Below are 15908 nucleotides of genomic sequence, written 5' to 3'. Positions count from 1 at the left end.
TCTGGGCAGTGTCCGAGGGGATTTGTGCATGTCTGCAAGGAATCTGCGGCATCTCCTCCCGGCCGTGATAGTGAGAGCTTATCGGGGGTTTCCTTCAGATGCCTTCACGTCCGTGCTGGCAGCAGCCCTCAAGGCTGAGAAAGCTGGCCTGGCCACCCACTCCCTGGCCTTCCCCTCCCTGAAAAGAGAATAAGGACAAATCCCCCATGGCAGGTATTGCTCATACTGGATGCTATTTGGGCACCCTATGGCTGGTGTGATACAGAAGAACAAGGTCTTGCTGCTGGCACCTGGGGGCCTGGGGCCGATATAGGGCTCTTTGTTAGGACCACAGATGCATTTATCTCTCTCTGAAAAAAATTGGTTCCTTATTCTTTTCTTGCAGCCTAATCTTTAGTTTCTGACTGAACTGCAAGTTCTTCAGAGCTGAGCATAACTAACCTTCAGGAGGCTTTACCTACACACCAGCCAGCCACTTCCCAGCACCTCACAGCATCTTTTATACGTCAAAATGTTACAGAGACTCTTTTTTCTGTGTCCCTAAACCAAATACAGCCTTTGGCAGAAGTGACCAGAAGTTATGTCCAGCTGAAGGTCCTGTGAAATTAGTTCAGTTGCTTTGGGTCTAAGTCACCATGGTGTTGCTCCGATATGCACAAAATCTGAGGTGACATTTGCTGATTATACATCTGGGCATTGATTAGTGCTTTCACACTCCTCATTCAATTCACCTGGTGCCTCTCCTCGAGCCTGCAGCTGTTCCCCTTTAACATCTCCCTTCCAGAGCATGGGTGCTCACAGAAAAAAAGCCTGGCTCCTGTTATCTCCAGAGTGGTGATGCCCTGTGGTTTCCCCAGCTTTCACCTTATCTGTGGATTGAAAACAGACCCAAGCAGGCAGCTTGAAGCTCAGGGGGAGTGTTTGCATCCTCAGAGTCTGCTGGTCTCCTCATGGGGCCTGGGGGAGACCTGCAGTGTAGGCTGGGGGTGGTCCCACGCAGAGGGACATGGTGGGAGCCTGGCCCTAGCAGGCTGAGGGAATATGATGCTCATGGTGTGTGTCAGGGATGGGCAGGGTTTGGGGGACAGCAGCAGGTGGGGAGCTGGCAGGACCTCAGCTGATATCCCACAGGTACTCTAAGTCTCCTGTGGTCTTCACTGAGGCCTGAGGTGTCCCTGTGCCTTGCTTTCTGTCTCTGTTAAAACTGAAAGGAGGCTTTCAGACTCTGCCGGGTCAAGGGCTTTGACCAGGAGGAAGCTGGTGAGGTCCCTCACAAATCACCGTGCTGTACAGCATATAAAAATAACTCTTTTCTGCCTGAAAAGCCAGATGGAGGGCAGGGTGGCCCACCACAGAGAAGGGGGAGGTAAGGATGGGGAGAACCCCAGTGCCCTTCACTCTGTTGCCCAACAATGGGGTGAGCGCTACCCCAGGTGACCCCTTCCTAGACAGCCCTGCTTGATCCTTAACGAGCAGCAAAAGCCATATAATTCCCCTCCTGCTGACACCACCACGCCATGGATTACCTCTGGCTCAGTGAGCGTTTGCGTTTGCGTTCTGGGGCAGGGAGGCACTGCCCAGCCAGCCCCATGCTCTCAGAGGGGGAAGCAGATGGCTACAGGCCGGAGCAGGAGCCCACCTTCGTGCAGCCACATCCCTCCACCTTCAGTCATCCCTCCTGCCCGGAAAGGTAAGACCTAGTCTTGTTTTATGGAAAAGGGGTCCACGTAGAGAATGAAAATTAGTTGTGCGATGTGGGCCTCAGTTACTCCTGAGGCTGGAGTTAGAAACTGTGGTGGCTCAGTGTTCAGCTGGGGTGGGAAAGGCAGAGACTGGGAACTGAGAGGGCTGTGTGACCAGTGCAAGTGCTTGGCAAAGTCCCCTTAGGGCCATCTTGGAGCTGATGGCTTTCAGTGTTTCCTTGGTGAAAACGAAGGGATGGGTGCGCTGGTGGGATGTGTGGGGGATGCACCTTCAGCCAGCTTCAGGGCAAGGGGCAATGAGGTGCAGGGTCAGAGGCCACTTGCCAAGCCATGGAAACTGGTGTCCTGGAAGTGGGAATGCTGCTAATATTATAGAGAGCAAAGCCATCTGTTGAGAGATGAATATCAGGTGTCTCCGTGACTTGCACAGTGCCTGCCACCTGCAGAGGAGAGGAGGAGGTAGATGCTGAGCATTAGGTGGGAGATCACGGAGTGCAGGTGCTATGGGGTGCTTGAGTGGTGTCTGCCACAGCTCAGGTCATACCAATGCTGTATGAGTCTCTCTAAGACATGACCATGCCTAATTCAGCTTCCATGAGGTCAAGGAATCTGGTTCAGCATTCACCCTTCTACTAGTGCACTCTGAGTGCGGCCTGATCAGGGAATGCCGTCACAGCCATGTGGCTCAGGAGCCCCAGGATCAGGCCCTGGCCTTGCTTCTTGAAGGAGCCCGGAGATGTCTTGGTGCCAGGGCTGACCCTGTCTTCATTTAGGCTGATGGAGGAGTGAGCAGTCCTTGTCCACGGTGAGGAGCTCCTCTGCTGTCTGCTCACGCAGCCTTTGGGGAGAAGTTAATGCTCCACCAGCAGGGCTGAAGCTAATGGACTGGCAATGTTCCAGCTGTTGATTAGTGCAATTAAGAGATAAATGAGCTTCTGGGTGCAGAGGGAATGTCCGCTGTCAAACTCAGTGAGAGAAGTTTCTCCTTGCATGACAGCCACGGAGACAGAGTCCGTGGTGGGGCTTGTCCTTTGTGGGGTTGCTCTGGCAGGACCCTGGATCTTCAGCACAATATGGATCAACACCTGCACTGCAAGTGGGCCTCAACTGTGCCAACATTTTCCTCTCTAAACTGGGACTTTCCTCTGCAAACCAAGACCTTTACTGGAAGTGCACCTGCCTTAGGGAAGAAAATGGGTTTGGTTTAGCAGGTGGTTGCTTAATGTGCAGTGGGAAACTCGGTTAAATCTCTGTAGGGCTAATGTTGAGTGAAGTTTCAACATGTTCAAGGTAAACATCAGGAGGCAGTGCAGAGCTAAGCGTGAGCTGCTGCCCTGACAAACCTTATAGGACAGCACCTGTAAGAAGTGAGTTAACTCATGACTGTGATGGGGTAATGCTGGCACATGAACAAATGGCATTGACAATTTGTCTGGAAATGAGAAGAAAGTCTCTAATCCTCACAGCAGCGAGTCCTGGTAACAGGCTTCCACCAGGAGGAGTAGGGGCAAAAAGCACTTAACCCTAAAACAGAGCCTGATCAGGCTGTGAAAGGGGAGAGGTGACGTGGCCACTTATGTGGGTAAGGGACTGTTGTTGATGACCCCAGAGATCCTCGTCAGCCCCGCGGGTAAGTGAAACCAAGCAAGCAGAAACAAGCTACGTTGGGCGACCGGCAGATCTTCGCTCCCCAGCCCTCGGCTGACTCACCCGCCGTTGTTTGCACTCGCTGGGGATCGCCACATCTGGATGCAGATAGGAAGGGCAGCCCGGCTCACCCGGTGGCAGGCACCTCCATGGGTGTGTACATCAGAGCTGATCCCTCCATGTCCCCACTGCAGGCACCAGAGGGATCTGCCACCGTGACTCATAGGTCTGGCCTCCGATGCTTATTTTTCATGGGGATGAACTGCCCTTTGGAGCTGCCTGTTTTTTGCTGCTAATGATAAAGTGGAGACTGACAGGCTCACTCTCACATACTTGCATTTTGCATGCTGGTAAAGCAGGGGTGCTCTGTCCTATAGGACTTGCAGAAAGATTTTATTTTTTTTTTTCATTTCAGTCCTTGAACATTGGTGGATTACGTTTCTTTATTGTATAAATGTGTATTAAAAAAAAAACAACCAACCAATCAAAAAAAAATAAAGGGTTCTCATGTTTTCAGCAGCCAACAGAGGAGCCCATCTGAACACTTTTAAGTGAGAAATTAATGCCTCAGTGCCATCTTGTGGAGTGACCTGTGTAGGGAGGACAGGCAGTGGTGAGAGGCACGTCCAGTGCCATACTCCTCCAGCTGTGATCAGTGATGCCAGTCTAGAAGCATGCTGGAGTTTTTAGGGGATTTGATGGTAATTTCAGTGATCATGCTGCAAACACTGTCACTAAACCAAAGATTTCTTTGGTTTAAAAAAAAAGTAATTTTTTTTTTTTTTTTCTGGAAAGAGCACAAGTCCATGGGTTCCCATAAAATTCCTGTCCATTTTCCAGCCCAGATGAGAATATATAGATGCTTATATTTAATTCTCGAATGCAAGAGACAAACCTTTCAGAGACATAGCAGCTATCTTGTTTGTGAGGGAAAGGAATCCACTCGAAGGGCCCCCTCAGATCCAGGGGTGAGAAGTGAAGCTGTATGTCCAGCTGTGACCGACTCACACCCTCATCCATCTGAGAAATCCCGTGAGATCTCCAGGGCTTACTCCTGTCCATAAAACCTGTCCCTGCTGCAAGACAGATAATCATCTGTGGAGGTGAGAGGAGAAGCAGCTTCCCAGGTTCTGCCATACATCTGTCAGTGTCCTCTGTGTGAGAGAAAAGCTCGTGAACTTTCCCAGTGCAGAGGGAAGCAACACCAAGGACAGCATGAGCAGAGCACTGCGTCCCCATCAGGGCAGCTTCTGGTAACTGTGCCGGAGCTATGCATTGTGCTCCTTCCAGAAAAACACTGAGAGCTGCAGCAGGCCAAGAGAAAGGGGAAGAAAAACAGTCAAGTGCCAGACACAGCACATGGAAAAAGGTCTTGAGAGTTTAAAAGGATGTGCTTAAGCACGAGGTTGTTGAAAGGGCACTAAAAGCTTTTTGCAGTGGAGAGGTAAGAGCACCTGGTAGGCAGGGAGATGAGCAGAGGGAATCGGGAGGTGGAGGAGGAATCAGGAGCATGAGGACTCTGCTCTGACACCCAGACAAGGCTGGAGGTGCCCATCTCTTGTTCCTCGAGACTAGTCTCTCCTGGCCCCACAGGAGAGGAGGGGCTGGGGACTGGTGGGGAGGCTCTTGGTAGCAGGGAGCCACAGGCTCAAATACTCAACCTGAAGCAGTGTTCAAGGCGTTGTTTTTCCCAGACACAGACAGGTGCACATCAGCTTCAGGCAGTGTCCTCACCACAGGCTGGGCTTGAACCAAACAGCCCTGCAAAGCACCAACAAACAGTCCTGATCCTACCTGCTGCAAAACTACTGGTGCCCAACCACCAGCTAGTGGGTTACAATGCGGAGGAGGACAACCAAAATTCCTGTTTGATGCCTGTGAAAAAGGCTATGGAGAAATAGAGGGGCTTTAGGAACACGCCAAGGCTATCTACAGCTCCATTGGTTTGGAAATAGGCTTCCCCTGGGCACAGGCGCAGAGTTTGCAATGCTCTGGTAGCAGAAATGTTGCATCCTTGCCCATTAGTTTTAAAAGGATGTTGTCTGTGTGTGGTAACGTCGAAGCTAGCAGCTATTTTATTGGCTTGTTCATCTTTAACCAAATGAATGAAGGTGTCTGGGGGTGAAGGAAGGTTGCCAAGTTTCAAAGGGTAACTTAGCTCAGCGCAATGAAGTGTGCTGTCACAACAGGAGCTCCTGTGACCACAGGCTGGAGCCGGAGAGGAGAATGCTGGAGAAGATTCAGAAGATGCTCGTGGTTCGTAGCCCGACCATCAGGGAGCTGCTGGCAGAAGCACTGGGGATGTACATCCTGATGGTAAGGAGGAGATGGGCCCAGGTGTGTGTGTGTATGTGTGTGCAGGGTGGGTAAGCATTTGCAGCAGCAATGTGCAAGGTGAGTGGTTTCCTACTGCATCCTCAGGGTTGCTCAGAGCTGCTTGTTACTCTCTCTGGTGGTGCTAAAGGTGGTACTTTTCTCTACATTGTACTGGAAGGGATGGCATGGGCTGGACAGGTGCCCGCAGCCATCCGGGTCCTGCACAGGGTTGGGAGCTTGCTCCTCTACCACTGACAGCCCCTGCAAAATGAGAACAGCGTGCGTCCAGCTTCCTGATGGGGGTGCTGGGGCAATGAGCATCTGTGAAACTCTCTGGAGCCACAATCCATCGTTAGAAAACTTAATTACCAGGTGTAAAGCACGTTGGGGTTTTGGTTATGGTTGTCTCATCCTGGCAAAAGAATAGTGCTCATCTCAAATCATACAGAAACTCCCAGCTTGCCTGAGGGGTCTCTTGCACAAAGAAAAAGTGAAACCGTTTTGAGCTTTTGGGCTGCTTGGTGGTGCTTAGGGGAAGAGGCTGAGAAAGGCAAGAGAGATCGCTTTGCAGTCAGAACTGATCCCTGTGGTGGTGACATGCCCACTGGGATCAGAGCTCTCGTGTGTCGGACCAACACTGCCAAATGAGATCCTCTTCCTGCTGAGGCTCAGTATCTGCCTGTGCCAGTTTACCACACCTGGACTTAGCCTGTAAGTGCTTCTGGGCTGAGAGCAGCCTTTTGGGCTGGACAGAAGATGGGGAAGTTATCTGAGTAATCCAAATAACTCATACTTGGAGGTTTTCCTAGGAAGAGGATAAGATTTGTATAAGCATGTGGGCCCTCTGCCACAGCTATCTGCGCAGATGAAGGTGTTTTATTTTCAAGGGCAACAACTGCACGTGCAGAGGATGCTTGCTTCTTACCTCATCTTACTGCACATCCAGCCCCTCAGTGTTCACTCCTGCTGCACAAGTAGTTTTGGGTGCATTGAAAATTGGAGTACAGACACCTGAGACTCCTCAGCAGGAGCTGAGCAAACCATGGTTTCTTCTATCCCCTTCGGGTTTGGGTGCTGGAGCTCCCCAGGTGATAAAAAACAAGTGTGGGGGCCCCGCCAGGGATGTCTGTAGGACACAGCATACTGAGGAGACATTTCTCTGCACTCAGGACAGCCCGAGGGAGATTTTGGAGCCTTCAACTCATGTCTGCTCTTACCTCACTAGACACCGTGAAGGAACAGAGAAGGAGGACAAGTAGCACCGAGCATCCCAGTGCAGCATCCAGCATCCGACCCTTCAGCAGCCCCCTGGCTCTTGCTGCAGCTGGAAGTGTGCTGGGTGCATCTCCAGGACTCCTGGCTGGCTGCTGTTTGGGTGGTAGCACACGGACCGTGCCTCTTTTTTTACTGAACAGGCAATGCTCATAAAAGAGGGAACCAGACAGCAGGAGCAAGTGGCATGAGGAATGGGGAGGTAGGAAAAAAAGGCAGTTTTGGGATTGTGAGGATAGAAGAGGTGACCAGAGGTTTGGATCTGTGCTGAAAAACAGATTCTCTGTCCTGGCCGGGTCTCCTGCCCTGCCCTCTCTGCACTGCATGCAGTCCTGCACAACCTGAGCTTTGTGCATTTGGCTTCTCCTGGATGTGGTTTTGAACAAGCTCAGAAATGAGTGGGGGAAGTTTTTGTAAGGGCTTTGCAGATGCTGGAGGACATCCCAGGTGCTGCTGTTTTTGGGGCTTTTGCTGAGGTAGGCTGAAAGAAAGCCCCATGCTGTAGCTGTGTGTGGCGCAGAGTGTGGTCTGTGTATATGAGAGATAAGAAGAGTGTCTGTGGGTACCAGGGGATTTGGGTGATGTCTGAAAGGGAAGAGGGAGAGCAGACACATGAGATAAAACCTGGATCCAGGCAGAGCAGCCAGTAAAGATCTGAATCAAAACAGGAGAGGCCAGAGCAGAAGTTAGATGGTGCAGCACATAATGACTCTTTTCTTGGAGGGGCATGATACCCTGAATAAACACTGATGCAGTCCAAGGTACAGGATATGCTCTCCAAGCCCTAAGTGGTTGGAAAGGCAAAGATCTCAAGAGATGCTTTGTCCTTCTCCAGATTTGAGTGCAAGAGCTGTGCAAGAATTGATTTTTCCACCTTCTGACCACAAAGAATGAATGAAATAGAATTTACTTTCAGGCAATTTCTTAAATATGTCTTTTCCTGCTGGAGAGTGTTTACATTTCTTTTTAATTTCTTTCCCAGTCCACTTTCAGTCACTAAAAAAATATTGAAACCTTGGTTGTTTTCAAACTGAAAAGTATATGTGTCAAAAGGAAAAGTCCAACCAGAATTTCTTTCCTTTTTTTTTTTTTTTGTTTTGTTTTGTTTTGTTTTGTTTTGTTTTTTGGCTGGAACAAGTTATCAAAATTAGAGTTGAGTTTGGCAAACAGCTGTGTGTTGCCAAACTACATTTTTAGTCAGTAAATTGTACACTGGGAAAAGAAAGACGTGCATACAGCTGTGGTGACACTCCCCAGGCTCACATCCCAGGTTGTGGACACAACGTGCCACCGTGTGTGAGTGTCCCTGGACATCAGGGTCTGGGGTTTGGCTCCTCACACCCAACGCAGAGCAGAGTTTGGTGTGATGGAGTACCCACCAATACGGAATACCAGGCACCCAGTCAATTTGGCAGCAATTTGTCCCTAACTGTGGACACTTTGGAGTCTTCCCATCCATGGAGGTTTGTTAGTATTTCAGAAAAAGTGGCAAGGAAGCTCAGCCCACCATGGCAACAACACTACTTTTAACACTCCTTTCTCTATTTTTCCATGCACTAGGTCTTTGGCTTGTCTTCTGTGGCACAAGTGGTGCTAGGAAAAGGAGAATTTGGGCAGTATGTGAGCATCAATTTGGCATTTGGCATTGGAGTCACCCTGGGGATCCATGCAGCTGGAGGAATCTCTGGTGAGTAGGACACCTGAGCATCATTTTTATGTCCCCTAAAGGCCACAGGCATTGGGGCAGCAGGAGTGGGCTACAGTGAGGTGGGTGATGGCATGACAAGGAGGGGCTTTGTCCTCACCACCAAAAAATGCAGTCCCGCAGTCCCCAGAGAAGAGCAGAGCAGGTCTGGTGAACCGTAGCCAGTGTCAGCCTTGTGATCCAGTGGTCACAGCCAAGTCCTCGGTGGGGTGACAGGTCTGAGGTCAAGCCAGGGGGTCGTGGTGGCACAGCGGGGTCAGGAGCAGCAGGGGACAAGGCATACCTACAGTATGCTGACCCCAAACGCATGTCCTGAGCTGAGATAGTGCATGGGTAGGTGCCCCAGGTGAGGCTCTCACAGCTCAGCGCTGCCCAGTAACAAAACCAAACTGGGCACAGGCAACCAAGTGCCCAGGGTGGTCTGAGGGAAGAAGCTACAGAGGGGGACTGCGGAGAAGGGTGGTCCCAGGTTGGCCATGAGAGGAATCAGATCCTGTTGGTGCACTCAGCGCTCTGCCCAAGTAGGGCAGAAGGTACAACAGGTATTCTTGAGACTCTGCTCACCGGTGGGCATGGACAGAGGGAAGTGGGACAGGGAAGAGCACAGATGCAGCCATGCCCTCTCCTTGCAGTCAGAGGAGCCACATTTCAGCACTGCCCATGCTAGGCACTTGGGAGCCATCAGAACGTGGCCCAGGGAGATCTGAAAACATGCTGCCAATATGACCCATGGGGAAGTAAATCATTTATTGCAAAGGAAAGCTTACTGCTGATGTTGCAACAAGGAGTAGTATGGAAATTTTCTCCTTATCACCCACGCCCAGGCACATCCCACCCCCCCATGCAAACTCAGGAGGTGGTGTTTCAGGAAGTGTTGTTATGGGGCCATAGGGTGATCTCTCTCACATGACAGAGCATTACCTTTGCCTTGTGCAATTTCTGCATTCATTTGCACCAAGTGAAGTGATTAAGGGCTCTAGTGGGCAGAAAATTAAAGCAAGTCCTCGCTCTTGAACTGCTGGGGCACAAAGGTGTCCAAGGCTGGAGCTGGCTTTGAAGGGAAAGTTTTTCCATGCAGACATCCAGCTCCTAGTCTCACTGCCCATCTAGAGCTGGTGGATATGCCCCAGGGAAAGCGGGCTGAGCAAAGAGGGTCCTGGGTGACCCTCTTTTGAGACCCTCCAAATTTGAGATGGAGCTGACCTGCTGAGGAGATGGGAGATCTCAGCTCAGCTACCAACAGGATGGCAGTAGAACCAGTGTCAGGGCTCCTTGATGTTGCAATTTGGATTCACTTGTGTCACAAGATGCTTTTTTTGATCTCTGAGGTGGCTGGTCATGCCCACAAAGGATCAAAGAAAGTTGGAAAAAAAGAAAGGGGGGGGGGGAGGGTCTGTGTGTTGTCTCCCCCCCAGTTCAGCTGTGATTGTGGGATGGCAACAGGTGGTACATGCGCTTTCACCTCACTCTGTCCTGCACTTTGATGAGATAATATCTGGATCTTACCCCTCTCTGAGTCTGGACAAGGAGAAGGCCACTACGATTGGAGCATTTGCTGACCTCTGAAGATGCACAGATGCCAAGCATTTGATCCCTTCAGTTCAGGACAGGAAAAAATAAAAAATAAAAGAGGGTCTGTCTATCAGATCGTTTCAGAAAGTCTTCTCATTGTTTGGGATATGTCTTATCTATCTGTACCCATATAAAAAGTGGGTGATGAGTCTAAGATTTGGGCTCTCTTTACGTTGAACAGTGGCAAGCCCATACTAGAGGGGACTCATGCCATGCCAAGAGAGGGGTCTCTGACAGGCGAGATGACCAGCTTTCTGGAGGCAGCCTGTGGTCTACAGAGAGCTAAGCAGAGGATGTCTAACTCCTAAAGGACTAGAGCTAGGAGCTCTCTCCCCTGCACCATTCAACTGCCCAGGGGAAATGGGTCAGCTTGGCATCTGCGCAGGAGGGAGACCCTGCCCAGGGAGAGCCTTGGAGCTTGATTCTCTGGGGTCTCTCTACTCTGGGGTATGGGGCATGCCCCAAATGTGGTGCACCAGGGCCAATGCCACTCTCTTTTGTTGTGATTTTTGCAGGAGCTCATCTGAATGCTGCCATCACTATCATGCACTGCATTTTAGGAAACCTCCCCTGGAGAAAGCTTCCAGCTTATCTGCTCGGCCAGTTCCTGGGCTCCTTTCTGGCAGCAGCCACCGTCTTTGGCACCTACTATGGTATAGCCGTGTCTTTATCACTGGGGTTGCTGTGGGCACCTTTTCAATCTTAACTTGCAGGTCATCAAAAATCTGTCCCGTTGCAGTCCTCAGCATTATATCTCAGTGACACTGTTAAGCTCTTGGCTTGTGGGACAGACTTTTATAGTTCAAGGCCAGGCAGGGCACAGATGTCTCTGGGAAGGATTTCCTGGAGAACACAGCTCCTTTTGCACAGGGCATTTTGTTTGCCTTTTGTTTCCAAGGGCCTGCAAGGGCTTAAGTTGGATGCACCAACAAGTGTTAGGCACAGCCAGAGCTCTGTGGTCTGTGGCAAATAAGACAACAGCGACTCGTGTTTATGAGCTGTTAGCAGAAGACCCAGCACCAGCATGTCTCAGTCCCTGTCAGAAGGACGGAGGCCTCCCAGTGCATCCAGACCAAAGTCTGAGGGTGACAGATATCAGTCAGATCATGCCCTGCAAGGGGTGTGTTGACTCCATCGTATCTGTCACTGCCTCTCTCCCCCTTTGTGTCTCCGCTGGCTGCAGCGGGTGGTCTTGGGAACGTGCCACGTGTGATGAAATCCACGCTGCCCACTGTGCTGACTCCCCTGATTCCCATTTCTCCCAGATATTCTGTACGACTACAGCAAGGGGAACTTCACGGTGACAGGACCGACTGCCACAGCGTCGATCTTCTCCACTTACCCTCATCCCTGTATGTCCTTGCTGGGAGGCTTCTTCACAGAGGTGAGTGGGGACAGCTGAGGTGTGCTAGGAGAAGGTGGGTGGTAGCAGGCTCTGGAACGGGGCTGGTACAAAGGACTCGCAGGTCTGTGTGTGCTGACACGGTCACAACCTCTACTCTGAGGAGCCCTCTGTCCAGGCAGAAGCTTGTCAGGTGGTGTTCAAGGTTGGTGGAGCAGGAGGACAGAAACCATGTGGTCTGAGGGGGGTAAATTGCTTAGGCCATGGGAGAGGCCTAAGCAATTTAAGCTCTGCTGAAGAGGGCATTAACTGAAGGAAAGATCCCAGTGTCAGCCCTCATCTGCATGGTCCCTTGAGGTGGCATGGGAGAGCAAAGAGCTTAGCAATCTTGCAAACACCTCTGCAGGTCCTGCTGCTGTGGGGCCAGATCTGCTCCTGCAGGCACCTTTCCTTGCACACTTCCCAAGCAATGGGAAAATCTGAAGCTGAGCAATGGCAGAAACCACCTCCTTTGGGCTCTGCTCAGTTCCGTGAACTCTCCTTAACCTTTCTGAATCCTACGTCTGCTCTACACTCTTAGGCAGCTCTGCTGGCTGCTCCTCACCCACAGAGATGGCCTGGGGCTGCTGTCACAGGAATACAGCCTGTCTGGATTGAACCTCTGGGGGTTTGAACAGTCAAGCTTAGACTGCATACAGTTAATTCCCAGCATATAACACAACATCCAGATGCCCAGAAACGAGAGGGGGATGCCTCGGGGAATGTGGAGCATCCCTGAGTGTGTCCCAGTGCTACAGGAGAAGGAAGAGTCACTATCAGTTCAGATCTGAGGAAGCTCGTGTGTTTGTTTCTGAGCTGGTGAAGCTGTGCCTGGATGCTATGAGGAGGATGGTGAGAGCTGGAGAGCCACCAGACGGGCTCCTGGTTGCTCAGCACCCTGTGGAGTGTGCAGACACTGCAAGGCGTTGAAGGCACAAAGACAATGGCAAGGCATTGCCAAGAGGTACAGGGTTTGTGCTCTTGCCAGCATCTCTGCAGCCCAAGGCTCTCCAGGTACATCTTCTGAAGCAGAAAGAGACAGGAGTCATCGTGTCCATACAAACAAGAACTATTGATGTACTGGGCACTGCAGATCTATTGTATTGTCACAGATGGGAGACTGTTTCCCAGATGAGAATCTGGTCTCTACCTTGACTCCAAAAAGGGCAGATGCAGCAAGCTCTATGATACCTCTCTCCTGCTAGGGAGGATCAGATATGTCCTGTAAGCAGATTGTTATGGCTCTGTCTGTTGGACAAAAGGTGCTTAAAATAACCTTTGCCCTTAAATTGAAAGGTGGAGGGAGATGACAGTTCTGAGAAGCTCGTATCAGTCCTAGAGCATTTTTCTTGATGAAGTGGAGGCATTTTTTTCTGGGAAATGAGTTAGTCTTTTCTTCAGCATCACCTATGCAGCAGGAATAACATAGGGGTCCTCCCTGACTTGATCAGGCCATGAATCCCACCTGCTCTTTCAGTCTGGAAAATCTCTGAGTGGGACCCTCCTGCCTTTGCTGTTCTCTCTCCTGACCTGTTTCCCCTTTCCTGCTCCTGCAGTTTATGGCGACGGTGATGTTAATCTTGGGCATTCTGGTCATCCACGATGAGAAAAATAACGCAGCCCTGAAAGGCACACAGGCCATGCTCACGGGTATCCTGGTCCTGGGCATTGGTCTGGGGATGGGAATGACCACAGGCTATGCCATAAACCCCTCCCGGGACCTGCCCCCAAGGATCTTCACAGCAATTGCTGGCTGGGGAGTGGACGTCTTCACGTGAGTGACCTGTTTTGCTTTTACATTGCCCAGCTCACAAGGAGAGGACCTAAGCCCAAGAGAAAACAGTCATGGAGCCTGTGCACAATTGGAGTGCAAGCCTGGTTCTCAATGGGTTAGGGTCTCGCTAAGGAATTTTCTTTAGACCAAGTGACACAATCAAGTGGGTTCTCCTTTTCACAGAAGGGTTGTACATAGAGAAGCCCCATGCACTGGGTACACATAATTTGGGTTACATCAATTTTTCAGTGCTGGATTCAGCTTGACATTTGAATACCTCAGTTTAGCCACCAGGAACTAAGGAAGTCTAACCTTAGCTAGAGATTGAGCCGGTTATCGCAGTGTCTGGAGAGCCAGAGTGGTCTGGCTCACCAGATGCCTCTTCTGTGTTTTGTTTCAGGGCTGGAAATTACTGGTGGTGGATCCCAGTCGTAGCTCCAATATTGGGAAGCCTTGTTGGTAGTTTAGTCTACAAACTATTCGTTGATATTCACAATCAATCTGTCCCGGAAAGTGGAAATGAGAAAGGACAGCCAGCTATAGAGACTTCTACGCTGTGATGGCCACATGCTCCCTGGAAAGGGTCTGACAGCGAAGTCGAGGTGGACACATGCACTGACAGCCAAAGGGTAACCATGTGGGTAAGGGATGTGCAACAGCACTGCTGGAGCACACACGTTTCTCACCCTGCAGGTGGAGAAATGAGAGAGTAGCTTACAATAAATCTATTCTGCTTAACCAGACAAACAGGGTCTCTAAGACACTGGGCAGACCTGAGTAGGCTAGAGCTGTCTATGACCTGAAGAAATTATTCAATCTCCCTGAGCAAAAATCTACCAAAAAAAGAAAAAAAAATCACATTCTGGAGAAAAAGTACAGCTACAAGACTTCAGTTACCTGTAAGTTCACAGCAATCAAAATACAAAATCCAACAGGGTTAGAATTAAAAATTAGTCCTACACAGTGGCAGAAACAACTTAATTGAAGAAATTTTGATCTGGACTATTCTTTTTGTAAGAGATAGGAGATATTACATTGATGAATCATGAGATTAGATTTGTTTCTGTTTGCTAAATCTGCCACCGTATCTATGATCCAGTTTGTTAGAACAGAGAAGAGCAAAGGTGGTCTGAAAAAGAAACCTGGTGGCTTTTTTTTAAATTTTTTTAATAATTTGTTTTCTTTTTGGTCTAAATACTAAGGAAGCACTAGCAAATTAGTAAATTACAAGGTCTCCTGAATCCTGGTATGACATGCTGGAACAGGCTGCTGTGTTTTGTGCTATGCTGGTGTGATGGAAGCAGGTGTGTTACTGATGAGTGAGACTTCAACTACCAACTTATGACAGGGTTCAGACAACTTCTGTGGCAGCATCTCCAAACACTGGGAAAACAAACAATCAAAAAAAAAATCAGAAAACCAGCAAAACCTTTTGTCTACTCTGAAAGCAAGAATAACATGGGAAGATACTGATGTACTCCTTGCATGAATTCTGCCACCTCCATCTGACTGAGGAAATAGGCTTGCAAGTTTGGAGCATCGTTGGAGTAAATGTAAAACATTGTCAGAAGCTGCCTGTCCCCAGGCTAACATTTCTGGGGGCTAACATTTCAGTGATAAGGCTAACATTTCTGGAGGCTGCTTAAGCAAGTACGTTACATATATCAAGCGTATGACTGTGGTTCCGGGGCTGGGTACCACAAAGACACAACACAGGACTCCACTGTAGGAAATGACAGAATATCACTGTTTCACAGAATTATGAAAACTGGCACTTACTGGCTTTAACAATCATTCACATTACGCTATTAAATGGACTATTACTGTATTACTGTCACATGGGGGTGGATGGTAGGTGTACTGACATCTCTGTTTCTTCATTAGAGTTGACCTTTATTAGTAGAGCAGCTCCAGAAGATCTTTACTTGGCACAAGGTGCACATCAGCCTAAGAGGGCTGAAGAGCATTAAAGGATTTTTCTCTTGTGCCGGGGGATGGCAGAGGGCAGCTGCTAGGCAAGCCCTGGAAGGCTCTTTGAGCATTGACAGTGGTCCCTGGGTAAGTGCTGGAAGCCAGCAAAACATGTTAGAGTGAGGCTGGATGGCTCCAGAAATTTTGAACAGTGAACATACAATGGAAATAGAAAAACTAGTTCACAGAGATGAAGAGACTTATCTGTGTGATAAACTGGGAACTTCGTAATAGCTCAAGGTGGGATCAGCTTAAAAGACACTGTAACCTATCTCAGTGTGAGATTCTGCACTGCATTAAAACAAAGCCAATCCAGCCTGCACTCTGTTGTTACTGTGCATCCTTGTGCATGTGCTGCCAAAGGCATCTTCAAATACTTAATCACTCTGGAGGAAAATATTTAAATCTTTATTAAAATACTATTAAGCGCTTACAGGGCGGCTTCATCTTTCTGAAGGCCATACAAACACTTGCAAAAGCCTCACAACGTCCCTGTGAGGTAGTTTGGTCGTATGTAATTATATGACTGCTTCACAAATAAAAGATGCTGCTCTTTAAATAATCAAA

At 49.5% G+C, this 15908-nt stretch overlaps 1 protein-coding gene and 1 long non-coding RNA gene across 4 annotated transcripts in view; one reads left to right on the top strand and one right to left on the bottom strand.

Moving 5' to 3' along the window:
- The window catches only part of LOC311427819, an 18534-nt gene extending 14804 nt beyond the window's left edge, over window positions 1–3730 (bottom strand). The window contains exon 1 of the long non-coding RNA XR_014687584.1: window positions 3414–3730. This is a non-coding gene — a long non-coding RNA (uncharacterized lncRNA). The remainder of the gene's footprint in view (window positions 1–3413) is intronic.
- On the top strand, window positions 798–15908 carry LOC311427816 (aquaporin-7-like). 3 transcript variants are annotated; one of them, XM_084505382.1, is made up of 9 exons: window positions 851–1053; window positions 1142–1366; window positions 1567–1690; window positions 5540–5666; window positions 8499–8625; window positions 10731–10868; window positions 11481–11599; window positions 13153–13370; window positions 13771–15908. In XM_084505382.1, exons 2-9 carry the CDS (start codon window positions 1330–1332, stop codon window positions 13928–13930), a joined length of 1050 nt encoding a protein of 349 aa, XP_084361508.1. In that variant the 5' UTR covers window positions 851–1053; window positions 1142–1329; the 3' UTR covers window positions 13931–15908. The 3 variants fall into 3 exon arrangements, with proteins under 3 accessions (XP_084361507.1, XP_084361508.1, XP_084361506.1); XM_084505381.1 differs by having other exon boundaries at window positions 798–1366; XM_084505380.1 differs by lacking the exons at window positions 851–1053; window positions 1142–1366 and having other exon boundaries at window positions 1391–1690.

Source organism: Aythya ferina (genome assembly GCF_964211825.1).
Source record: "Aythya ferina genome assembly, chromosome: Z".
Classification (NCBI taxonomy): Eukaryota; Metazoa; Chordata; class Aves; order Anseriformes; family Anatidae; genus Aythya; species Aythya ferina.
The sequence above is the reverse complement of the archived record's forward strand: the minus strand, read 5'-3'. Positions and strand labels throughout refer to the sequence as shown.